General features: G+C 43.2%; 2 protein-coding genes across 2 annotated transcripts in view; both read right to left on the reverse strand.

The window, feature by feature from the left end:
• The window catches only part of samsn1a (SAM domain, SH3 domain and nuclear localisation signals 1a), a 77,451-nt gene extending 64,190 nt beyond the window's left edge, over positions 1-13,261 (reverse strand). Inside the window, exons 1-3 of the mRNA XM_084329218.1 lie at positions 13,185-13,261; positions 8,163-8,330; positions 4,739-4,785 (exon numbers count right to left, since the gene is read on the reverse strand). Coding sequence (XP_084185344.1) covers positions 4,739-4,785; positions 8,163-8,330; positions 13,185-13,208 — 239 coding nt within the window. The 5' untranslated portion in view covers positions 13,209-13,261. The remainder of the gene's footprint in view (positions 1-4,738; positions 4,786-8,162; positions 8,331-13,184) is intronic.
• A 6,250-nt stretch (positions 13,262-19,511) lies between these two features.
• Positions 19,512-21,750, reverse strand: LOC311228543 (three-finger toxin 3FTx-Oxy6). Its single transcript, XM_084314441.1, has 3 exons — positions 21,618-21,750; positions 19,827-19,934; positions 19,512-19,692 (listed from the first exon to the last, which is right to left on the reverse strand). The coding sequence occupies exons 1-3, from the start codon at positions 21,670-21,672 to the stop codon at positions 19,586-19,588; spliced, it is 270 nt and encodes an 89-aa protein (XP_084170567.1). The 5' UTR covers positions 21,673-21,750; the 3' UTR covers positions 19,512-19,585.
• Positions 21,751-27,641: the final 5,891 nt, after the last annotated feature.

Consider the following 27,641-nt stretch of genomic DNA (forward strand, 5'->3'; position numbering starts at 1 on the left):
GACTCCCTAAATCTGTAGTATAGTAACGTACAGGGTTCTCAGGACTGAGTTTAAGGTTTTCCCCAAGTAGTAGATTGTATTGGTATATCGTCGGGACGCCGATACATTTGGAGGGGGTGTATGTGGCGGGTGGCATTAATGAGAAAGGAGGAGGGGCCTCAATGAGCCAGGTTCCGTTATAGGGGGCTACCTCCGGGAGGAACGTGAGTTGGAATTGTTTGTTGCGGCCGGTGTAGTGAGGTAGGTGCACACCTCACTCCGGGATGCAGGAACGAGCATTACACACTACGATCACTTGCCTGGTTCCCAGCGGGATTGAAGGTAGTCGGTAGGATAATAGGACCACCGACGGACCAGAGCACCAGTGGTCCAGCTGCTCTTGTCGTGAAACACGTTTTTTGTTATTGTTTGGTAGTTATAATTATGTCTAATCCGCCCGGGCCAGTGGGCCGGTAGACGGGCAAAAATAATTGGGTCTTGCCCTTGGGGCGGATTGGTTTTCTTTATCTACGTTTGTTTGTTTATTTGTGTGTCCGTTCCCCCCCCCCCACCATAACACCAACCCATGTACCAGGTACCTCTCTCAAACATGAATACGGGCAGGCCTAGTGTGCCATATTATATGGATGCCATGGTTATGAACACGTGTGCCAATGTTTGATAAAGTTGAATCACTGATTGGTATCCGTTTACTTCATTGTGAGAAGTTTGATATCTCTTTTTCTTCAGTTCGTGAAGTGGTATTTATTGATGTGTGATATAGTTTTCCTTCATTGTGTGAAGTGCTATTTATTGCCATTTGATATCGTTCTCCTTCATTGTGTGAAGTGCTATTTATTGACATTTGATATCGTTCTCCTTCATTGTGTGAAGTGCTATTTATTGACATTTGATATCGTTCTCCTTCATTGTGTGAAGTATCACCAGGTTGCCGTGAATCAAACCCTGCCCGGTCAAGGCTGATTGGGGTTCCTGACATGAGGTTGAAGTGGGCTTATAGTATTTTTGTCCACCCTCTTTTATATAATAAATACTATTGTTAAATTAATCTACACTCTGTGTCTTTCTTAAAGCTAGGAACTTAGCGGGTGTAACATTTACTCTGCGAAATTTACTGTGTAGACATTGTCAGGGACTTGAATCCACTTAGTCCAATGAGCCCAAAGCCATAAGCCAACCAGTCCACACGGTTCAACAGTCCATTGATTGATTGATTGATTGATTGAAAATGTTATTAACAGATTGCAGAATGGGTACAATACAGTACAGCTCAATACACACAATTGTTAAGGGGATGCAGACCAGAGAAAGACTTTCGTCTTGTTTATATCAGGGTCCCCCATTTTCTTTTTTGATCCACTTTTTCTCCTTATTTTTTTTCTATTTTTCTCCCATCCCAATTTCGTATTTCCAATTCTTCCCTCCCCTGTCTTGAACGTTGCTAGACTATGCCTCCCACTGGTCGGCTGTAGTGAGGATAGAAGCCTTGCATCACGTGTCCCCTCCGGTACACGAGGAGGCAGCCTGTTGCATCTTTTCACCGCAACAGCTCGAACTCTCAGTGGCGAGGAGTAACTCGTAGGAGGCTCACGCTGCCCCCGATACTTCCTGTTTCCGCCGTACCGGCATCACCCAACCGAACTGTAGGAGTCGCTGTCCACAACGTCCAATCCCCACCCAGTCCCACCGGCTTTCCCACCCTCTAACACTGCCAATTGTGTTAGTATGATGGCCGGCCAAGCCGGTAGCAACGCAGAGAGCTGGGCTCCATACCAGCATCTCCTGCGTTAGTGTCGAGCACCTTGCCCACTGCGCCACTCAGCCGCCAGGGTCCCCCATTTTCAATTCATCATAACATATATGACATACATGACATACAGGTAGACAGTACTGTTGCATCTAGACATTTATGACATACCAGATCTACAAATATACAGTACTGTTTATGTGTACAAAAATTGTCTAAAAAGAGAGTATATATACATTTGAGGGGGAAGAAACTGTACATTGGAGGAGGTTGGTGGTTGGGTGGGTGGAGTGGGGCGGGGGGTTGGGTAGGCGGAGAGGGGGGGGGGACTGTACATTGGAGGGGGTTGGGTTTGGACATTTACAGGGGCCAGTTTCGAATTGCAGTCTCCCGTAGGTGCTCTTTGAGAGTGGTTTTTAAAGTGGGTAGTGATTCACATTCCTTTACAGCTGTGGCATAATTGCGAAACATGTTTAGTCCCTTGTTTGAGCCGAATCTGGGTTTAACATGATTTGTGGAGCTCCCTCTGGTGTTGTGGTCGTGGTATTCACTGACCTTTGGGAAGTATTTTGACATGTACATGGGTACCTTAGTGGTGTAGTGTATCTTGTAGACCAGGCCCATTGCAAGTTGCTGTACTCTGTCGTCTAAGCCATCCTAGGTTCTCAAAGTGGGCAGGGGTGAGGTTGGTTCTAGGAGTAAGGTCAAGCAGTAGTCTGACCAGTTTGTTTTGATATGTTTGTAATTTTGTTTTTAGCGCCTTTGAGGTGCTTTGGTACCATGAGGTGCAAGCATAGTCGTAGTACCCTTGAATGAGTGCTCCTGCCAGAGTCTTCAGGGTATTCTTGTTTACCAGAGAGGAGATCCGGTACAAGAATCTAGTTTGTTGGTTGACTTTTTTGATTACATTGGATGCCATTTTGTCACAGGAAAGATTTGCACACGGTTCAACAGTCCACATGGTTCAACAGTCCACATGGTTCAACAGTCCACATGGTTCAACAGTCCACTCGGTTCAACAGTCCACATGGTTCAACAGTCCACACGGTTCAACAGTCCACACGGTTCAACAGTCCACATGGTTCAACAGTCCACATGGTTCAACAGTCCACTCGGTTCAACAGTCCACTCGGTTCAACAGTCCACATGGTTCAACAGTCCACATGGTTCAACAGTCCACTCGGTTCAACAGTCCACTCGGTTCAACAGTCCACATGGTTCAACAGTCCACATGGTTCAACAGTCCACATGGTTCAACAGTCCACATGGTTCAACAGTCCACATGGTTCAACAGTCCACATGGTTCAACAGTCCACTCGGTTCAACAGTCCACATGGTTCAACAGTTCACATGCTGCCTCGCTTCCCAAAGCCAAGGAAACACTTCATATCAACCCAAATGCTTTAGACTGGCACCAAGATATAATACAATACATGTTCAATATCTGACCTATTAATGATAGTCTGACCATTAACGGTGTCTGACTCTTAACCACCAAAACCTGCACGGACTACAATGTATGACGTATATCATGCCAGTTAGGGTACCTTGTGTATACTATTACTGCACCTTGTGTGTATACTGTTTACTTTTACTCTTACTCATAGTATATATTCAGATTCAAATTATTTGTTGCCTATATTTATTGTAAGGTATAATATAACCGATAGGGCACACAGACCCTCATCTTTGTTTACACAGTTTCTTTTCCCTCATACTTTCATATTTGGAGTTACTTATATTGTTTACACCGTTTATTTTTTCTCATATTTTTATATTCAGATCGAATTGTATTGCCTATATTTATGTCTTTCTATTATTACCCTGCCTGTACCTGTACCTCCCATCCCCCATGCTGCTATGATGCCCGGATTTCCACAAGGGGATCAATAAAGGAATATCTTATTTATTTTTATTTTTTTTATTATCTTTTTCCCCTCCTTCTTTTTCCGATTTTTCTCCCATCCCACTGTTAGTCGTTATGCCAATTCCCAACCCCCTTCCTGGTTGTTGCGCACTTTCCCCTACTGTTGGTCCGAGAGGCCGGAGACTGTCACATGCTTTCCTCCGACGCATGTGCAGCCAGCCGGCAGCCAGCCTGGCCGCGCAGATTCTCACTGGGAGAGTGTAACGTGTGGAAGGCCGCACTACCTCTCACCAGATCCTACCTTCGCTGAGCAGGCGCCCCGACCGAACTGTAGGGGTCGCTGTCCACAACGGCCAGGACCCACCCACGGCTCCCCTCCCCCTAACTCAGCCAAACGAGTTAGTATAGCGATCAGCCCGAGCCAAGGCAATGCTGACTCTCCGGGAGTCGAGACCGCAGCCTCTTGCATTGGTGACGAGCACAATCTCCGCTACGCCACCTGACCGCAATAAAGGAATATCTTAATTTGTGTGCACTGTACTGCCATCCAGCTGTCCGTCAGAGAGTGTGGCGTGGAGTCTAATTAAGGCGAGGAGCAGCTAGCTGCTGCAGGAAGGACTTAAAGTATTAATCCAAGATAAGTCAGGGGCTTTTCCTGCCATATCATTACCCTAGATAGGGGACACACTTTCACTTGCATCGACCGTATTCACACGCAGGCCATTTTGCTCTCGTGTCGTGCTCGGGTTCGGATCCGTGGGAACGGGGTGGAAAGAGATCCCAACCTGAGCATGACATGAGAGCAAAATGACTGCCGTGTGAATATGGTCAATTGATGGGTAGTTAAAGGAGAGGGGGAGAAATAGGTGTGTGTGTGTGTGTGTGTGTGTGTGTGTGTGTGTGTGTGTGTGTGTGTGTGTGTGTGTGTGTGTGTGTGTGTGTGTGTGTGTGTGTGTGTGTGTGTGTGTGTGTGTGTGTGTGTGTGTGTGTGTGTGTGTGTGTGTGTGTGTGTGTGTGTGTGTGTGTGTGTGTGTGTGTGTGTGTGTGTGTGTGTGTGTGTGTGTGTGTGTGTGTGTGTGTGTGTGTGTGTGTGTGTGTGTGTGTGTGTGTGTGTGTGAGCTCACCTTCTCTTCTTTTGTTTGGTGTTGGTACCATGTATTTGAGAAATCTCCTGAAGGTAAAAAAAAAAAAAAAGTATTACAAAATTGATGCTTGAACAGTCTGTTTGGGACACAACACACACATTGTATTACAAACACATTGGTACCATGATGCCTCTAGCTCATGGAGTGAACTCCAACCATGAGATTCTCCCCTCTGTTGCAGAGTTCAAGACTTTGATCTCCAACCTTTGACAATCAAGTTGTACGTGTTGTAATCGATTTGTTATCCTTGCTTTGCCTCGTCTTGTTTGATTTTATAGGCTGTGTGATTTCATTATGCTTTTTCCTTTGCTCGTTTCTGTATGTACACTCGACGTGACTGTAAATGAGGGAAACCTGAATGAATGAATGAATGAATGAATGAATGAATGAATGAATGAATGAATGAATGAATGAATGAATGAATGAATGAATGAATGAATGAAGGATGAATGAAAACTTTATTTAACAGATTGCAGAATGGGTACAATACAGTACAGCTCAATACACACAATTGTTAAGGGGATGCAGACCAGAGAAAGACGTTTGTATTGTTTACATCAGGGTCCCCCATTTTCAATTCATATTGACATTTATGACATACTCAACATACATGACATTTATGGCATAGGGACATACAGGTATTTAGTACTGTTACATTTGTGACATATACGATATTCAAATATACAGTACTGTTACCCATAGATCCTGACAGAGTATATACATATGATGGGGAGGGGACTGTACATTAGGAGGGGGTGGGTGGGTGGGAGAGAAATATACATACGGTGGGGAGGAGACTGTACATTTGGAGGGGGTGGGTGGGTGGGAGAGAAATATACATACGGCGGGAAGAGAATATTTACATGCGGTGGGGAGGAGACTGTCTATTAGGAGGGGGTGGGGGTGGGGGGTTTGGACATTTACGGTGGCCAGTTTCGAATTGCAGCCTCCCGTAGGTGCTCTTTAAGAGCGGTTTTGAATGTGGGTAGGGATTCACATTCCTTTACAGCTTTGGGTAGGGCGTTCCACATTGATGTGGCATAATTGCGAAACATGTTTAGTCCCTTGTTTGAGCCGAATCTGGGTTTAACATGATTTGTTGCGCTTCCTCTGGTGTTGTGGTCGTGGTATTCACTGACCTTTGGGAAGTATTTTGACATGTACATGGGTACCTTAGTCGTATAGTGTATCTTGTAGACAAGGCCCATTGCAAGTTGCTGTACTCTGTCGTCTACTCTAAGCCATCCTAGGTTATCAAAGTGGGCAGGGGTGAGGTGGGTGCTAGGGGTAAGGTCAAGTAGAAGTCTGACCAGTTTGTTTTGTGATGTTTGTAATCTTGATTTTAGCGCATTTGAGGTGCTTTGGTACCATGAGGTGCAAGCATAGTCGTAGTACCCTTGAAGTACCTCAGTTGCCTTTCGAGTATAAACAAAGCATTGCAATCAAATACAGTACCTTATCTAGATAGTTAGAGTGTTCACATGGAAGTAAACACCTAAAGTACAATGTCGACATAGAATAAAATGTCATAGATATTCATGTTAACATTTAGTTAGCGTTACCATCCATGAGTGTAAAGTGATATAAGTGATATATTAAAGCAAAGGCTTTGGTTTACAGTGATTTTAGAACAATGGGGTGTTGTTAGGCCTAAAACCCCCTTAGTTGTTCTAAAACCCCTTAGCTGTTCTAAAACTCCCTTAGATGTTCTAAAACCCCATTAGCTCTTCAAAAACCTCTTAGCTGTTCTAAAACCCCCTTAGCTCTTCTAAAACATCTTGGCTGTTCTAAAACCCCCTTAGCTGTTCGAAAACCCCCTTAGCTGTTTGAAGCTGGTGAAATCACTGTGTGGCTTATTGCTTTTATAAAAACGATATGTACAGGCAATGTTTCATAAAATAAACACACGGCAACAAAAAATACAATGATCTATTGATAACAAATAATCATTCTTCCGGCTAAGCAATGTAGTTCTTCAGCGATGATTGGTTGCCAAGCAACACTATAAAGAATTCTTACAACGGCTTCGAACGTGGCTCAGCCAATCATAATCTAGGACCGGAACTGTCCGTTTTATAACCATGTTATGACAATGGTTAGCCTAACTACAGCACCAGCTGTCAACCGGCCCTCTTCATTATCCTGAATTCATAATCAGCTTTATTATATGGACACAAGGGAGGTCCCGATTCCACAGAGAACTGGCGCCAAAAGAGTTGGCTTTGTTTGTCCAGATGGCAACCACTCACATTATACTGCATACAATAATGCAGTTCTATATTGCACAGGTGTGTGTGTGTGTGTGTGTGTGTGTGTGTGTGTGTGTGTGTGTGTGTGTGTGTGTGTGTGTGTGTGTGTGTGTGTGTGTGTGTGTGTGTGTGTGTGTGTGTGTGTGTGTGTGTGTGTGTGTGTGTGTGTGTGTGTGTGTGTGTGTGTGTGTACTACAGACACTGACCTGTTTACACGCAAAGGGTACCAAAAACATCATCCCTCTTTTTTAACTGAACTTTCTGATCTCCTGACCATAGCCTCCACTCTCTCCACCCGCCTCCTACTTACCGGTGACCTCAACATCCATGTTGACCAACCAAACTCAAACCTCACTCCTGACTTCCTCTCCCTCCTTGACTGTTTTAGCCTCACCCAGCACATCAACTTCCCCACCCACAACAAAGGCCACACACTTGACCTTGTTTGCTCTGCCTCCCTACCCATATCCAATCCTCACCCCATCCCATTCCCACTCTCTGACCACTACTGCATCCTTTTCTCTGCTCCCCTTCCCCCACCCCACCACTCCATCAAACGCACCATCTCTTTCCGTAACATAAAATCCATTGACCCTCTCACACTGTCTCAATCCATATCCTCTGCCTTTCCCCCTGACTCCGCCCCCTCTAACCCCGACGACTATGCCCTCCTCCTCAACTCTACTCTCTCTGACTCCCTCGACTCACTGGCACCCCTGAAAACCATCACTGTCTCATTCACCACCTCCTCCCCCTGGTACACTCCGGAACTCCGCTCCATGAAGCAGACCGGCCGTCAACTCGAACGCCTCTATAAAAAAACCCGCCTCACCATCCTCCTCCTACCGTGATGCACTCCAAGCTGCCAAATCTGCCCACTACTCCACCATCATCAACAGCAGCAACCGCAACCCCCGGACCCTCTTCTCCACTGTCAAGAAACTCTTACAACCCCCGGACAATAACTCACTCTCCTCCCCTGACCTCTGCAACTCGTTTCTCCTCTTCTTTAATAATAAAGTATCTTTAATCAACAGCTCACTGACTGCCCGCATCGCCAATTCCCCCACCCTCGCCCCCCCCACCAACCATTTTCCCCCACCTGACTCCATCCCTTGTGTGCGTGTGCACATTCTGTACATAACTTCTCTCACCATGGAAACGGATCTTCCAGAGCCGCGCCGCTTGCTGTTGTCGTCCAGCAGGACCGCTGGGCTGCAGGAGCGGCTGCAGGAGCGACTGGAGGAGCGGCTGGGAACGGTGAGGACCTGACCATTGCTGGAGGCATCCACCGCCTCATACAGACTGTCCATGGAGCCCTCCTGCACACACACACACACACACACACACACACATACACACACACACACACATATACACACACACACACACACACACACGCACACGCACACATACACACACACACATACACACACATATACACACACACACACACAAACAGACACGTAAACACACACACGCACACACATACATACACACATACACATAACAGAGACACACACACATAAACACACACACAGACACATAAACACAGACAGACAGACAGACAGACAGACAGACAGACAGACAGACAGACAGACAGACAGACAGACAGACAGACAGACAGACAGACAGACAGACAGACAGACAGACACACATTAGATTAGATTGAAATGTATTGTCATTGTACAGCACAAGTACAACAAAAAGAAGTTTGGCATCGAACCAGAGTACAGCAATATACAATGTACAGGTGATTCAACTGGATATAAAATATATGAATTTGTACTACTGAGTAATAGTGCTATCAGATGTATGTACAGAGTTGTAGTATTATGTACAGTGATACAGGTATAGAGACACTATGGTAGTAAGTCATACTGGCCAGCAGCATAACTAGAAGAGTGGGTAGGAACATGCGCGCACACACACACACACGCACGCACGCACGCACGCATGCACACACGCACGCACGCACACACACACACACACACACACACACACACACACACACACACACACACACACACACACACACACACACACACACACAACTGTTAGAAAACTATCAAGTTGACAAAAGATACACCATATCCATGAATAGATTTTAATTCCTCCTCAAAGACAATGAAGACATTTTTAAAAAGCCTCTCCCTGCGATCCTGTATCCAACAATGACAGCCTGAGCTGCCGAGAGGCCTGCGTTCTGCCATGATTTCATGATTTATCAACGAATGCTTCTGAGAGCTCCACGTAATCAGGATAAACACCCATGTACAAATCAAACAGGCTTTGAGGAGCAGCGTGCAAGAAAATCCATTATGCAAAGAATGCTGCTCTGAGATCTCTGTAGATACAGATAAAGTGGTGGATTACAGCCTCGCTCAACTTCCTTCTGAGAAGGCAGCGCCTGCCGCCACCTACGTCACGTCTTGTAACCTGCAGTACGTCTCTTACGGGAATATCTGAACAAGAGGCAGGAGTTCACAGAGGAGTGTCAAGAATTCACGCACGATATACCTGGCTGTGACACAGGACATTACAGGCTAGATCTGTAAACACACACCACTCTCTCCTGAAGGTAGAAGCCAAAGGGAGAAGTGTGTAAATCAAATGTGTGATTTAAATCCTGGCTCAGGCCTGTTAGAATATCAACCTCATGTGGCTGTAGTCTAGTATTCACCCAAGCTTTTTATGGGCTCACAAAAGGCAGTGAAGCACATGTGTGAATTCTTAAAGTGGGTAACATTCCACTATAAAGGCCCAATCCATAATCCAAACGTAAACAAGAAATGGGTAAATTATATAAATAGGAACAGAGACGTGTTCTTGTCTAGTTGACCGGCTGATCTCTTGATACAATGGCTAACGCTAGACAACAATTGTATTTGCTGTATTTTGTTTATTAAAACAGACCTACGGTACAATCTGATGTACAGTCAGTGAGTTAGGAAAGTCGTTTTCTACACGTAGAAGGTTACAACTTGACGACGTTAACATTCTAAACAGACTACATTTGGTTTCCTGTCTGCTATTGATATTAGCTAACACTGCAATGGAAAATACATTTGGCTCGAAATTGTTCCCTAGCAATGCAACTCCACTGCAACCGTCTATAACTGTTAGATCACTCTCTCATTTCAAATATCCACTGAGGGGCAACGCTGCTAAAACGAGGGGTGTTATCGCCAGAGTTCTACAGTAGATGGTTTTGGTTGAACTTGTTACTGAAGCCACCATCATCCTTCTATATGGTAATTATTTTTCTTTCGCGGTGCACTGGTTTGAGCTCGATATGTTTACGTTTTCAGTAAATAGGCCTACTCTACATGTGACGTGGAAAGGCAACAGCGAAGGCAATCAGAATGTGTAATCAGTGGTCAACCGTCTGGCTGCGTTGGCAAGACGTCCGTTAATAATCCTGAAGTCAACATCTCTGACATCTGTCCAAGGAGAAGTGTGTGTGTTTGTGTGTGTACTATATGTATGTGTGTGTGTGTTCATGCATGTGTGTATAGCCTACATGTCGGATGTAACAATATCCAAATGACTGCACGTGTGTGTGTGTGTGTGTGTGTGTGTGTGTGTGTGTGTGTTCACATGCTTGCATGCTTGCATGCTTGTGTGTGTGTGTGTGTGTGTTCACATGTGTGTGTGCATGCTTGTGTGTGTGTGTGTGTGTGTGTGTGTGTGTGTGTGTGTGTGTGTGTGTGTGTGTGTGTGTGTGTGTGTGTGTGTGTGTGTGTGTGTGTGTGTGTGTGTGTGTGTGTGTGTGTGTGTGTGTGTGTGTGTGTGTGTGTGTGTGTGTGTGTGTGTGTGTGTGTGTGTGTGTGTGTGTGTGTGTATGTGTGTGTGTGTGTGTGTGTGCGTGCGTGCGTGCGTGCGTGTTTACTTTCTGGTGAAATAACTGGTCATATACACTTCTATACTTAAGCATTACATCACGCGCAGGAGTGGGTTGTGGCAATTAGACCATGCCTAGGGGTGGTCGTTAGACCCCCCTAGGCATGGTCTAATTGTCACAACCCACGACTACAAGTGGTGTAATGCTTTTATACAACTGGCACATTCATCCAACCTTATTGCTATACAATAAACACACATTAATTGAAGATTTATTGAAAAAACCATCCGCCAGAAAAAGTAGTTCCCACAAAAAAAAAAAAAAAAATAAGTTGCCTCCATGTGGAAGCAGCTCGGAAGTGCATCCAACTGTTCTCAGTAGGACATCCAACAAACTAACACATCCAACTGTCTTTCAACTAGGCATCAAACAAACTAAGACATCCAACTGTCTTCCACCTAGGCATCCAACAAACTAAGACATCCAACTGTCTTTCACCTAGACATCCAACAAACTAACACATCCAACTTTTCTTTAGTTTATAACCTACTTTCTATAGAACTTCATTCTTAGATGCTTCTATAGAAAGTAGGTAAAACAGCGGTCAGGTGGCGTAGCAGAGATTGCGTTCGTCACCAACACCGGAGACGCTGGATTCGCCTGTTCGAATCCAGCTCACAGCTCCGGCGTTGTCACCAGCTTGGCTGGCCGTTCACACTAATACAATTGGCTGTATTAGAGGGTGGGAAAGCTGGCGGGGTGGGTCCGGGTCGTTGTAAACAGCGACTCCTACAGTTCGGTCGGGGCGCCTGCTCAGCGCGGATAGGATCTAAGGGGGGTAGTGTGATCCTTCCACACGTTACACCCTCTCAGTGAGAGTCCGCGCTGCCAGGTGAAAAGAAGCGGTTGATTGGCTAGACGTGTGTCGGAGGAAGCACGTGATAGCCTCCACTCTCCCAAACCGACTGTGGGGGGGTAAGTGCGCAGCGACCAGGAAGGGGATTGGGAATTGGCATAACGACTAACATTGGGATGGGAGAAAATCGGAGGAAAAAGGAGGGGTAAAAAGATTAAAAAAAAAGGTAAAAAAAAGTAGGTAAAACAAATTAAAAAAAAGTTTTCTTTGCCCTATAGGAAAAAAAGTTTTCTTTGCCCTATATGGGGGGGGGGGGGGGGGGTTCTTTGCCCTATAAGATTTTGATTTTTTTTAAACCTACTTTCTATAGAAGCAGCTGGGAGGTGCGCTGTTTTAAGTGAGCGTGGGTTATTGAATTGATTGATTGATTGCTAATTTTATTACTGTACACCTTGTTTCCAACTGGTTAAGTTTAGGCCCTCTTTCGAATTTGGTTAAGGTTAGAGTTTGGAATCAGGGCTGGTGGTCTATCGCCCTGCTCTAAAGACAACCTCTAACCTTAACCAACTTTGAAAGAGGGCCTAAACTTAACCAGTTGGAAACAAGGTGTACAGTAATAAAATTAGCAATCAATCAATCAATTCAATAGTCCACGCTCACTTAAAACAGCGCACCTCCCAGCTGCTTCTATAGAAAGTAGGTACAACATTTTTTATTAATCAATCAATCAATTCGCGCGATTTTTATTTTGTTCCACAATGACTCATGACCCATCACTTACATCATCCAACATTGTTTAAGCAACTAAGACATTCGCCATGACAGAATCGTTTTTCATTTAGTCTTTATGACCCTATCACCATTATCCTTTCGTAATATTTCCTGTCCGGTTTGTCCGCCATCTTGCTTTAATTCCTAAAACCACGAACGTGCATTGATAGTGATGCGGTTGTGGGCGGGTCCTGGGACCAAGAGCGTGGGTTATGAAAAATACCCACGTGTAAGTTGACTGTTTCAGCCAATCAGAATCGAGAAATGTGCATGCCGTTGTATAAACTCCCTATAATGCTAGCTTTGCACACTTCAGCTTCATGTTCTAAATTAAAAACTCAAAAGATAACATAACTATATTATAGTACAGATCCTGTATTAATATGTGTTATATTCTGTCTACTCCACCAGCCACTTTGGCACATAATCAACTATCATTTAGACATCCTACAGTATTGTTTGTGAATATGCCACACATTTATATGGTAAAAAGATTACAGATTGAGGCTTTAACAACTTCTCATTGCAAAAATGGAGACACTAGAATCACAGACATCTCTTTTTTTTATGTCATGTCCAGCTTAAATCCACCACCCACGCATATCACGTTCAGGAACACACACTCTCTACATCCACACAGTCAGACAGCAGAGCGGATGTACAACAACACAGATGAAGTATAGACACAAAATGTTTGGTTCTTACCAGAGAGAAGCAGAAGAGATTCATCTTGGCCAGTATTCTCTCTTCTCCTCTCTTCTCTTCCCTCTCTCTCTCTCTTTTCCTGGTGGCGCTTATGAAGCGTGTGGATAGCGGTGCGCTGCGTTGAGTGACAGCCAGGGACTGAGAGAGACAACAGCTCTCTGTGAGCCAAGCCCGGGTCGCCTGCTGTCTCCTCAGATTAAACCCAGAGTGAAATCCCTCCTCTAATCCAATAGATGGACCACCATTACTCTACTCAGGCTGAAGCAGACGTCACTTACAACAACAAGTCCACCATCAGCAGAGCAATCTCCAGCATGAGGTGAAAAGATGGAGTATAGGTTGGGTTCTATTGTAAGAGATAGGGGTGTTTGAGCAAGCACTTTGTGGTGAAATATAGGTTGGGTTCTATTGTAAGAGATAGGGGTGTTTGAGCAAGCACTTTGTGGTGAGATATAGACCGTTTGAAACTTGACAACATAAACATTCTAAATGGGCTCAGCTGTAATTGTCTTGTTGCAGTGTTTGCTAATACAATAGCTGACAGGAAGTGTGGGCCAAGAATATAGACTCCACCTGATATAGATCATATCTAGAGCATGTGTAATTGATGGGATCATTTCAAAACCACAATTGAAACCAACTATTCAATAAATCCTAAAGTGTGTGCGCGTGCGTGTGTGTGTGTGTGTGTTTGTGTGTGTGTGTGTGTGTGTGTGTGTGTGTGTGTGTGTGTGTGCGTGCGTGCGTGTGCGTGTGCGTGTGTGTGTGTGAGCCAAACCGTCATGGAGGACAAACCCAGACACAATCACACTACCTCCTTTCTCTGTCGGGATTTCAGTTCACCCTTCTCCAAGTCCCGCCCCCCTTGGTTACCGTTGCTATGAGTCCATCAAAGTTCCAGTCCCCGAAGAAACAACAGCAGAGAAGCAGATAAAGAAATGTCTACAATATGCATTTGAAGGCTAAATACAGGAAGTGAAATAACATTAGAAACGTGGACAGAGGCAAAACCGTTAACAGTGGGAAGAGGGGTACATGTAGGTCTTTCTTCATTGCAACAATTATTTTTAAAGCAAAAGCAGGTGTTTATACATTCAGTAATGAAGTGCTCCACAGTTTGCTGCAGCTATAACAACAGCTATTGTTAGTCTACCAACAATGTTGCAAGATGAAACAACTTCTAACCATATTCACCACCGGTCAATTATTATGAGGATGAACACTTTGATGAGAAAAAACACATGTTGGCTTGACGTCAGCTCAAGAGAGGGGTTTAGCAAAAGGTGAATTGTTTCCCATGTACGCACTGTAATGACTGGGGGAGGGGACAATATTGAGAGAATATCTTCCAGCAGCGTGGCTATGGGTAATGGGTATAGAGCTCAAGATCAGCCCCACGTATGCCGTTGCTGATCACCGGTTCGAGCCCCAGTCAAGGCCGTTGTCGGAAAGTGGTATTGTTGTCCAGCAGGGAGTGCTCTGTCCTCTGCACTTGGCAGTAACAATGCCCCTGTCATGGTGATAGCGACACCGTACAGTTGGGAGTGCCGTCCTTCGGATGAGATGCTAAAAGGATGTTAAATTCAGTCGTTAAAGAACCCAGGGTTTAAGTTTATTTGGATCCCCATTAGCCACAGCAGTGCTGGGGCTATTCTTCCTGGGGTCCATAACACATAAAATACAGTTACAGACGTATACACTCACAACATTTACATGTCATACAGACAATTAAAACAACAATAAAAACCCTTATACACTCATAACATTTACATGACATACAGACCATTAAAACAACAATAAAAACCCTTATACACTCACAACATTTACATGTCATACAGACAATTAAAACAACAGTAAAAACCCTAATCAAATTCATGATACAATATAAAAATACAAAATTATACAATATTTTAATAATATATCCCTATCAGACACATGCCTTTTCATCCATATATACCTATCTCTTTATCAGACACATACATTTGTCTGATAAATGGATGTCTATCGCAAAGAGTAGGGGGTTCCCCGACGTTCCTGGCCAAATTCCTAATCAGGTCTCTGACATCAAGGCCACCTAATCATCCCTCCTAATTAATTGGCTGATATCAATCCCTGTCTCCTGAGCCATTGAGCCATAGTCACTGTAGTGTAGTGTGCCTGGTCATTGAGCCTGCGTAGCCCAAGGTTGGGTGCTGCACAGTGGTGGTGAAGGAGGCAATTTCCACCCCACAAAAAAGCACTATATAATTGCAATATTAGTTGTTGTTTTTTTCTTTCTTTTTTTAGCGCTTTTCTGGCTTTTTTCTGGTCAGACATGACCGACAGAGGAGAGGGTGAACGGGAGAAGAGTGGGGAAGACATGCGACAAATTATCCCCCAGGAGCGGGAAGCGAACCCGGGACGGCCGCATAGGTGTGCGAGGCACTATGGTATGCACCACGAGGGCGCCCCAATGCAATATTCATTCATTCATTCATTCACACAAAATCTTAAATTAATGAATTACTTCCCTGCCTGGAAACCCCCCAAGAGTAAAAAAGTACATTAGCTAGGTGTTCCTGGCTCCAAAAACACAGCTAATTGATTAAGACTTCAAACCCTTGTCAAACAGCAAGAAGCCATAGCCTAAATAACATTTCAAATGCATACAAAGACCAGGCTAAACCTATTTTCCATTATATGTCCCCTTTAAAGTTGGCACATATATTTCAGCACATTTTCAGTACAATTGCTTGCTGACATACCTTATTTAGTCAATTGGTCACTTTCACTTTCACTAAATTCAAATTTTGCTGCTGGTATCCCAAAATGCTTTGCAGTCGATTATAAGAAACCTGCTTCGATTCAAATTCACAGCAGCTTTTTTTTCACACAGCAGAAATTACCCAGCATGCATCCTGAAATTGTGACGGCAGTAGTTTATTGTGAAGATTTCCTGTGAAACCCTTGGGCCTATTGAGATCCCGATATTAGCCTGTGTAATTGATACAATATGATTTGAATAGATTTTGATAATCTGGAAATTCATCAGTGTTATCACAGCATTACCACAAGACCACTGAGAACAAAGAGGCTGGCTGTTCTTCCATCTGTTTATGAGTAGAGATGACAGACAACGGTCTGTTCTCGATCTGCTGGACTGTTGTTGTTCCGGTGGATTAAACTGCAGCCAGGGGAACTGTTGGCAACTCGAGCACCAGAAGCACAAAGCTCGCTCTCTCATCGTCCAGTTGTCAAGATTCTGTCTGGAATCAACCAATGTGAACCAATGTGAAAGAAAGGAAAAGTAGGGTCTAGGTTGAACAGAACAGCAGTCAATCAGCTAAAGTACTACACTGCACCGTGTTTCAAACTCAAATCAAATAAAATCAAATTTATTTGTAAGGCCCGACAACACACGTTAATGTCCCCATGGGCCGGACACGTCTTCTTAAGTCAAGAAGAAACATAACAATAAGTCAAGAACAAAACAAGAACACCATAAGGTCCAACAAATTTTAAATAAATGCAAAATAAATAAATTAATGAATGAATGAATGCAAACACTCCCAGACATACCCCATGCGAAGGTAAGGGACAAGGGTTAGAGAGTTCCCATGTTTGTAGTGGGCGGAGATGGAACAACAGATACATGCAGCGAGCACATGCACACATGGCGACAGCAGAACCACAGTATACAAGAAAATTGTGAAATAGAGCAATAGATAGAACCACTGCAACCGTATGGACACAGGGTGAAATACGAGACAACAGCCCAGGGCAGCACGCCCCGTGGGGGCAGGAGGAGCCACTCAGAAGGTTCAGCACTGCAGGCCAGACAGTAGGCGACACGAAGCCATTCCACGGGACCGGCCGAGACAGAGACACAACACATAGTAATCTTAATGAATATGAAAATGGGGGTCAGATGAGCGTTAATCTTCCACACTTCCATCCAGATATTACATAGAGGATTTATGGAATTATGAGACTTGAGAATGAATAATAACCTGGAATGTTATCGTGTTCTCCTGTGATAATCAGGGATGTCGATGGTAAACGGGAGTTCACCCACCTTTATAAGATGATTCTAATCTTTATGATATAATTTAATGGTAAAGATCCCTCTGAGTTATAAGAGAAATATGAAAATGTCTGTGTATGTGTGTTAAACCTCTTCACACATTTGGCGTGAAGGTTAATTCTAAGGCCATTATAAAAAATAATACATCCATAAATCCTCTATGTAATATCTGGATGGAAGTGTGGAAGATTAACGCTCATCTGACCCCCATTTTCATATTCATTAAGATTACTATGTGTTGTGTGCCATAGATGGACAATATGCTCATCTATTTCCTGAAAGGAAGTGGTTGTTGTGTGGCAAAGCCATCTAATCTAGAACGCTGCCCAGGAATTGTGGGGGGCAGGGCATGAAGCAGCTGATAGCTGATATCTCTGGGAGGGGCGGAGTGCCCTTTTCAAATAGGAAACCTCTTTTTTAATGGATGTCCTGAATCCATTGTATGTTGAGATATTGGTAGATGCCAGTTACAGTAGGGTACCTTGTGTATACTGCACCTTGTGTATACTGTTTACTTTTACTCTTACTCATAGTATATATTCAGATTAAAATAATGTATTGCCTATATTTTCTGTAACGTATAATATAACCGATAGAGCTAACAGGCCCTCACCTGCACCTTTGTTTACACTGTTTATCTTTCTCATATTTTGTATTGCCTAAATTTATGTCTTTATACTATTACCCTGACCATATCTGTACGCCCCCCCCCCCCCCCCTCCCCCATGCTGCTATGATGCCCGAATTTCCCCAAGGGGATCAATAAAGGAATATCTTATCTTAGATTAAAATGTATATATTATACTGTATGTATATCAATAAATACTTTTTAAGATGGCACTCTCTGTATGGCAGGGCAAAGGGGCTAGAGACCTCAGGAGGTACAGTAGTAGTAGTAGTGTCTCAGGATGTAGAGCGCTCGTCTGGTCGTTTGAAAGTTCCCAGTCAAATCCCAGTTCCTTCCGGCAGCATGTCGAAGTGTCCTTGAGCAAGACACTGAACCCGCAAATACTCCTGATGAGCGGGGTTGGCGCCTTGCATGGTCGGCTCCGCCGTCGGTGTGTGGATGTGTGAGTGAATGGGTGAATGTGAGGAACAAAATTGTTGTTGCTTTGGATAAAAGCGCTATATAAATGCACCATTTACCGGTTAGAAAAAACACAGTCCATTTAGCATATATCTGTGCACATGCCTGACCTCATCACATTCTTGGTAAATCAAACAGACAAATACATACACAAAACTTTACTAATTTCATATTTTGTATGTCTACGGCTTGATATGAGGATATTTGTGTGTCATTTGATTCATTGCCATTTCTATGAGGGGCACAGTGACCCTTTCAATTTGATGTCTGGGAAAGAAACGTTTTCTTATTTTATGAAACCATGTAGATACCATGTAGATACTATGTAGATACCAGGTATGTATGTCTCAAAGTCCCTCTCATCCTACAACAGGGTAATAATGGCTATATATACATGTGTGAAATTCACCTTATTCAAGACGACCGCCATATTGGTCGACTTTGATGCAATGGGGGTACGGACCTGGAAGTGACACATTCACTTCAATGTTAAAACCTTGCTATAAAAATTGTATGGAAGAGAAGCATTTTTGTGATCATGTGCTAGAACCACATAACCTGTACTGTTACTATACGGTCTTCCCTGATCCACATTAGAACCACATAACCTGTACTGTCACTACTGTCTTCCCTGATCCACATTAGAACCACATAACCTGTACTGTCACTACTGTCTTCCCTGATCCACATTAGAACCACAGAACCTGTGACGTATCATTTTTATAGGCATAATGGCCGTTAGCTAAAAATAAGTTAAAACTAGCCATAAGAAAGCACAATTTATTCAATTATGATTAGGGACTAGTTACCGGTAACACTTTCAGCGCCAATCGTGTAATATTATATAATATTATATGACTATATGACATCAATCCTACTTTGATCCAACAATTATTATTATTAGTATTCAAAACCTATGCCGTTGCTGACCATCAGAGCATCAAAAAACGACCCCCCCCCCCCCTTTGATGCATTCATGATGAAACATAATACCATTATATACCTTTGATTGTGAAATAGTAACGTGTCCAGGCGAGCAACACGAACAACTTTAGCAAAATTCACATTCAACCTTCCGATTACCAGACGACCGCTCTACCTCCTGACTGAGCCACTGTCACCCATCCCCATCCTGCATCTGAATATTGTGACCCCACTCCAATGACATCAAAGATAGTATTTTCATCAGAATGTATAGCCTTTATTCATACATGATGGTGTGTTTGTGTCTCAATCCATTATTTCCTGATGCTATGGGGATTCGTCCTCGTCGTCCACCTCACACAGGTCTGTCTTGCAGCACATGGCATCTTCTTCTGGTCCACACAGAGCATCACAGGTGCGAATCATTTTAGAATCTGTCAGGGGGGGAAGAGGAAAAATGCAATCTCTGAACCCGGGTCACCACTGCACAGAATATATATACATTACATAGTGATAGAGAATGTGCATGGGTGGGAACAATATGTAGAGAAGGAGAGGGGAATATTACCGCTGAACACAGTCTTGCAGACGGTAGCTTCACTTGGGCACAGAGTCTCATTCTTACAATCATCTTCTAATTCGTTGCATTCCCCTGTGTAGCACCTGAGTGTGTGCACTGAGGAGAGGGAGAAATGTCCATTATAAGATAAGATAAGATATTCCTTTATTGATCCCCTTTGGGAAATGTGGGCGTCATAGCAGCATGGGGGAGGGGGGAAGGGTGGTACAGGTATGGGCAGGGTAATATAAGAATATGATAAAGTAAACAGTGTAATCAAAGGTGCAGATGAGGGTCTGTATGCCCTATCAGTTATATTATACGTTACAATAAATATGGTCAATAACACTTAGAATCTGTATATGTACTATGGGTAAGTAAGGTAATACACAGGTGCAGTATCCTAACTGGCATGATGTTGTAGTCCGTGCAGTTTAGGTGGTAAGAGTCAGACACAATTAGTGATCAGACATTCCTAGTCCTTTGGATTCAAGAAATCAATAAATAAGATCAGAACGACAAACAACAAAAGACGGTTTAGAAACATAAACTTTCCTAAGAACCGTTCGTTGATGACCTTGAGATTTGACCCTATCATTATCACCATAACATATACATACATTTGGGCGGTTACGTGGCGTAGTGGGCAAAGCGCTCGCCACGAATGCGGAGACGCTGGGCCCAGCGCTCCACATTGCTTTCAGTTTAGCTGGTCGTTTAGCTGTGACATTGTTCATCAAACAGTGGCAAAGCTTGAGTGCTACAGTCTTGAGTGCATAGTACTATAGACATATTAGCATAGTATATAGGCACAGTATTACTTAGTAGTAAAGTGCATAATAGTTTCATTACATATACATTCAGCGTCTTTGGGTCATTGAAAAGTGCTATACAAATACAGTACAATTTATTATTATTATTATTATTATTATTATTATTATTATTATTATTATTATTATTATTATTATTATTATTATTATTATTATTATTATTATTATTATTATTATAGTATTTATACAATTTAGCTTGCTCTGAAAAAAAGAATGAAAATCAAATGTGAGTAGAACACATCTTGAGTAAGGTTGACACAAAGGTTGTCGTCAACAAAGGGTTTTTAATAGGGATGTCCGGTATTATCGGCCTACCGATATTATCGGCCGATATTGGCATACAAATGTGATATCGGAACATATCGGTATCGGTTTTCAAAACAAACAAAAAAAATATTATTTTTTATTTTACATTTATTTAACCTTTATTTACCCAGGCAAGCAAGTAAGAACAAATTATTATTTTATTTATTGTCAAAGTATGCATAATGTTGTGTTAATTACATGACAAGAGATATGTAATGTTAATTACCTGAAATTATTCCGTTTTTTGGGGGGGGAAACCCTGCATATATCGGTATCGGTTGATATCGGTATCGGAAATTAAGAGTTGGACAATATCGGCATAGGTAAAAAAGCCAATATCGAACATCCCTAGTTTTTAACCTGTTCAAAAATAGATTAATTGGTTACATAAAAAAAGACTCAACGGCCTCACAAAATCAATCATACCGTATTGGACTAGCTGGGTCCCCGGTTTCTGACCAAGTGTTGATATATACATATTAATATATAGACCTTTTCAGACATGACAACATAAACATTCTAAACCCCAAGTTCCTTTCCCGTTGCAGTGTTGATACACAATAGCTGACAGGAAATGAACACACTTGGGTCCGAGCCGTTCCCCTAGCAATGGAATCCTTCTGAAAAGGTCCACACGGTGTATAGATTCTTCTAGAGTTCTCACCTTGCGCGCTACACAGCAGCACCAGAAGCACCAGCGACAGCAGCAAGTTCTTCATGTTGTTCAGTTGTTGTCAAGCGGTATGTGGGAAACATCTACGGACTGTAGCTTTTATACCTTCACATCACATTCCAAGCAAGGACTGGTTTGTACAGAACATTTCCTTGTGAGCCGGGGCGAGGCTTGAACATTTCCTTGTGTATCACGATGGTAAAGACATTCCTTACGTCTCTATTTTCACAAAGCCAAGCAGTGGGAGCATTTTTTATATGTAACTAGGCCTATATTACTACCTACTATGCTAATATGTCTATACTACTATGCACTCAAGACTGTAGCATTCAAGTTCAACACTGTTTGACGAACTTTCTTCTTTTACTATTATGCACTTTGCTACTAGTATAGCTTGCTACTAGTTCAACTAAATTCTAATTGGCATAGTGGTTGTAGCAGTTAGTATTTATTTTAGTTTGAGGTGGAGTTAATTACTGCAACTACAATTTTGGCTTTAGGCTAATAGAAAATAAAGGAATTACATGATTAATTAAATTTCATTTACCACTGCCTCTTCTCTCTTGAAGACCTGACCAACTCTCCTCTCTCCCTGTCGTTTCTTCTGCTCTGACAGCTAAGCTGACAATGTGTAATGTCTGTGTAAGTGAGAAGTAGCCTACACCTAGGGGCTAAATAAATCCACCATAGCCCGTCTGCAACTCCCCCAAAGCGCTGCCACTAGACTGCTCACAGGTACCCGGAAGAGAGCTCACATCACCCCTGTACTTGCCTCCCTCCACTGGCTCCCGGAGCGCTTTAGAATAGACTTCAAGGTCCTTTTATTGGTTTACAAAGCCCTAAATGGTAAGGCCCCTGCTTACCTAGCAGACCTCCTCACCCCCTACAACACCAACTCCAGGGCCCTCAGATCGGCTGATAAGGGTCTAACTTCAAGTCTAGGGGGGGACGTGCTTTTGCGGTCGCAGCCCCTGACCTCTGGAACAGCATCCCCATGTCCATTAAATCTGCCCCCTCCATCGAGTCTTTTAAATCAAAACTCAAAACCCACCTATATCGCCTGGCCTGTTTTTCCTTTGTCTATCCGTTGATTGTTTTTTTTTCAGTTTATTTTATACTTTTCTTTGTTCTTAGCTTAGCTATGTGAAGCACTTTGGTTGACAAGCGTCATGTTTAAACGTGCTATATAAATAAATTTGATTGATTGATTGACTAGATAGTAGACACTTCGTTTTCACTTTCAATTGAGTGATTATTATTTTAATTTTTTTTAACAATCTTTTTTATTTTGTAAAGATGTTATTACATTTTGTATTGCATCTTTTTCTAAGTAACTTTACTTAACCAAACTATATTTATCTTGAGGGTAGCTTTGCTGTATTTTTTTTAAATTTCTATTATTGATATTTTTGCACAAATCTTCCAAATATTCACGAGACATCTTTCAACAGCATAATATGCAACATCCAAGATTTGTCTTTTTCTTTTTCGTAATAACATACAAAACATACAAATGACTCATACAAACATACTAAAAACTGACATGGAAATTAAAAAAGCACTTACAAAAAAAGAACCAACATTACTATATGTAGCAGTCTGGAAAATATGGTATATTATTCAGAACTGCTGACTGTGTTTTATATCCCTCTTGTATACAAAGACATTCTAACTAGTGTCCTTGATATTCACACGAACAATGACACAAGCGTCCCAATCCGAAGAGCACTGGAACATGGATTATAAATGACAGTACTGAATCATATTCTACAATGCGTCTCCCCTTGTGACTGGCAGGCGGGACCAGCAGGGGGCAGTAGCAGGCAGAGAGTGGCGGAGAGAGTTGGGAAGTGATATATGGAAGAGACCAGCGGAAGTCGTTCTCTTTGGCAGTGAACTTGGACAACGAGTAGTCGCAGCTAACGGGGGCTCTGGATAGCCCTGTTGCTGACGTTATGCCAGAGGGCCCCGTGAGAGGACAACGGGTGATAACCAGTACTGGCTAGTGGACACGATATCCTAGCAGTACCAGCGGTAGTATATGAACAATAAGTGCAGAGCCAGGCACTAGCAATCGGGTTATGATAGTTACTGTGTGCGGTATAAGTAACGTGCGGTTAAACAAGTATCCAAGTCTTTAACTACCGAGTTATAGTAGTTACAGTGTGCGGTATAGAGTGCGCGCACCAGGACGAGCGTGGGCCAACGACCATTCTGCTCCGGCTGACTTCGACCAGACCTGCAACCGGCTGCCTGCATTCAGCCTGCTCCGGAGGACTTCACTCAGACCTGCACCAGGCTGCCTGCGGCCGACGGGAGTTCCGCCCATCCAGCAGGGGTCGTCATCGCTCAGTACACGCTCTCAGCCGGCGCTGCCTCTCTGCCTAGCTCCGCCTGCTAACATCCTCGCCGAGAGCGTTCGACGCCATCTTGCCTCCCGGACAACAGTGGAGTGGCGAGGCGGCCATTTCGGATGAGTACAAATGAGCATTGATGCTCCCGATTCCTTATACAATACACAGTGTGGTGCAGCCCGCGGGCGAAAGTAATGTTGCTACTACCATTTCATAGGGGTACCCCGAACAATATATGCCGGCATTAAGATAGGACTTTACCGGTATTTTGTGGGCTCACTCTTTTATTTCATTCCTTTTCTTTGAGCGTGATAAGGTGTGTGTTTCATAATATTTCCCGTTCAGTGAATCCCTTTTATTATCCTTCCCTATGCTCCCCCTTCCTTCCCCATATTACCAACCGGGAACAGTGTATGTGTAATTCCTTAGAGGAGGTAAATACTGTGTTCCGCCCAGACATGGGCAGCACTTAGTCTGGGTACCGTGAGAGCACTTGGTGCCTGGGTGTAATACTATAATTGATTTATGCCAGTGTAATCATTGTGTTGATACCCATGGTGCAGTAATCACCAGACGTAGCATTGTTGTAACTAGGCTGAGTTATAATAACATCCATCCAGAACGGGAGCACTGTGTGCATGTCTTTTATTGAACCTAACCCTAATCCTAACCCTTTGATGCGGGTAATATATATATCATTAACCCCTTCCTATTCTACCTTCCATTTCCACTGTAAGGTTCTGGTGTTACTGAGGGAGGGTACTGCTTGCGGGGGGAACCAAGTTATTTCTTTACCATCCAGTCATTAGGTGTGGGAGGGCTAAGGAGACAATTGTGGAGGGTGAGGGTGTGTTGGGGAGTACTGCTGACTGCCCCAGAGAGAGGGAGGAAGACCAGAGTACCGGACCAGGTTTGTAAATCCTGGGCCTCATACACTCCCACTGCCAGTCTCCAGTTGACGCTCCGGACCCCAAAGACGGAGGTGCAGCTGGCCAGAGTGCTACTGTGTCTCGCTACCTAGTGACCGCGCACCACAGTTCCCACGAAGCTGGGATAATCCACCCTGCTACATATATAGTGCATATATACCCCAGATGCACATACGTTACATGTAAATCGATCTACCTGTGAGCAGGTATGTGCTGCATCTTCTATCGGGATGCCATCTTTCTCAATAGTGCATGTGAGAGGATGCGTCTCAGATACATGTAGGTGTGCGTGAGAACATGTATGAATGTGTGTCTCAGATATGTGTATGTGGGTACGTGTCTCATGTAAGTATGTGTGTATGTCTCATATGTGTGTGTGTGTGTGCACCTCTCAGGTATGTGACTGTGATCCTACCTTTTGTGTGTGTCTCGTATCCATGTATGTCTCTGCCATGCGTGTGAGTGTATATCTCAGGTGTGTATATGTATGTGCGTCTCAGCTATGTATGTGTGTGTGTGTCCCATATGAGCTTTGCTGTATTTCAACTTCTTCCCATGTGAAGTAATTGGCAGCTTGTAAAACTATTCTTTCAGAGGAGCATCCCCAACACTGCAGCCAAATATACAAATAAGAGTGCACTGCAAAACCGTCTACCGTCGGTTGTGTGATAGTAAAGGGTTAACCTTCTGTCATGTGGCAGTGAAAGGGTTAACAAGTCATCTAATCATTGGTTAGAAATCTCCCCCCCCCTATAATTATGTTCCCCTTCAAGCTTTCCCCAAGCTGCTTCCGTTACCTTGGCATAGTGATAACACGTAAACATTCTAATCTCATAGCGTCCAACTTCACCCCTCTACTGGAGCGCACTAAGCAGGATTTTATCAGATGGTCGTAACTTCCCTTATCACTTGTTGGCAGAGTGAATACCGTGAAAATGAACACATTACCAAAATGTCTGTATTTATTTCAAAGTATTCCAACCTTCTGTGGTAGTTTTTAATGAACATAGATCATAACGGGTGTTAAAATCAAACTAATGTGTAATAGTCTTGTAGAAACATGCCAATCAAAAAGGTTCTAAGCAAACATAAGATTTAGTCAAAACAGCTGTCTTATTCAGTCAGTCCACGGGCCAAGTTAGCGCAGGAGGAAGTAATCAACAGCTTGGAAGGTGCGACAGAACCGGTTTCCTTCAAGACAATAGAGCAACTGTTTACAAGGGGGGTGGGTAAACAGCTAACACAATGAGATGATCAGATCACATGCAGTTGGTATTGGCTGCCCCGCGGCCTAGGGACAACACAGGTGTAGCCAACTGGTCTGATTAGTATGAAAAGTCTCAAATAGGAATTATAGTTAAATAACTTAAATGTGTGTTTAAAGAGATAGGAGGTTTACCATCAATATGACATACCTGCATATATGACTGTTAGGCTGGACTGATGAGGCTGAATAGAGTGGTGTGATAATATGATGTGATTATACTAAGCTCAGAGACAATCATTCAAAACAATGTGAAACAACTGCAAATGCCTGTTATATTGTGGTAACAATCCTGAGTGAAACTGATATGAAATATACAATGTTTATGAGTCTCATTTAGCATCAAGATAAACTGTTCTCTGTGTTATGTAATTAATATATCTTGGGGTTCACCAACCAAAGTATTAAATATACAGTGAAACTATTCTCTGGGCTTAAACAACCTTCACCTCCAAGATGTGGTCAATCACAGTTTTTGGAGGTATATGGGGGAACTGAGCAAATTTATTCTTAACGAAATCACGTATCTGCACACGCGGGCAGAGGAGGATCAACGGACAAAGAACATCACTTTTGGAGGGAAAAACAGAACTATACTTTGTTCACTAGCCAGAGAACAAAGCCATCAACAATTTATCAACTACCATTCTTTAATCTGATTTCTTAGATAGGGCGAGCGGCATAGTGCTCTGGTACCTTGAATCTTTTATAGTGTTCTTTATTGTAATTTGTATACAACTCTTAACTTTGATTAAACAGCTGCTGGTATATACGCTCTTCTCCTCATTCCTCCTGCTGCATCGCTGATCGTCATAACAAAGACCCTCAAGTCTTTGTTTAAAGTATTTTCCAGGGCTTTAAAGTTTTTGAATCACAACGCAGAGCAGATTAGAGCAGGTTCTGATACATATCAGAACCATATAGCTTGGGAAAATACTACACTTCATTCCAAAGTCATTTTTCAAAGCTCTCGACAGGGCAATATCAGATTTTATCTGGAATAAACGCCCAGTCAGAATAAATAAAACGGCTCTCCAGAAGCCTAAATCGCAGGGAGGTTTTGCACTACCCAATTTCCTGGCCTACTATTGGGCTGCAAATATTCACAGCATTATTTATTGGAGTCATTCCCATTACGGACTTTGTCAGTGGGTGCCGGCATGGGTGGACATGGAAAGGGCATCCTGTCCTAGAACATCCTTGCAGTTCTTACTTTGCTCTCCACTCCCAGTCACAACCTCCCAGTACACCAACAACCCCTTAGTACAACATTCCCTCCGGATCTGGACCCAGTTCAGAAAACACTTTGGTCTCCACGCCATGTCACCGTCCTCACCTGTCCACAAAAACGTCCTTTTTCCTCCCTCTATGGTGGATGAAGCCTTCAGCAACTGGTCTAAGAATGGCATTCTGAGCATTTACGATTTGTACCAAGACAGTTCATTTATGTCCTTCACACAATTTTCCC

Source organism: Notolepis coatsorum (genome assembly GCF_963971535.1).
Source record: "Notolepis coatsorum genome assembly, chromosome: 1".
Lineage (NCBI taxonomy): Eukaryota > Metazoa > Chordata > Actinopteri > Aulopiformes > Paralepididae > Notolepis > Notolepis coatsorum.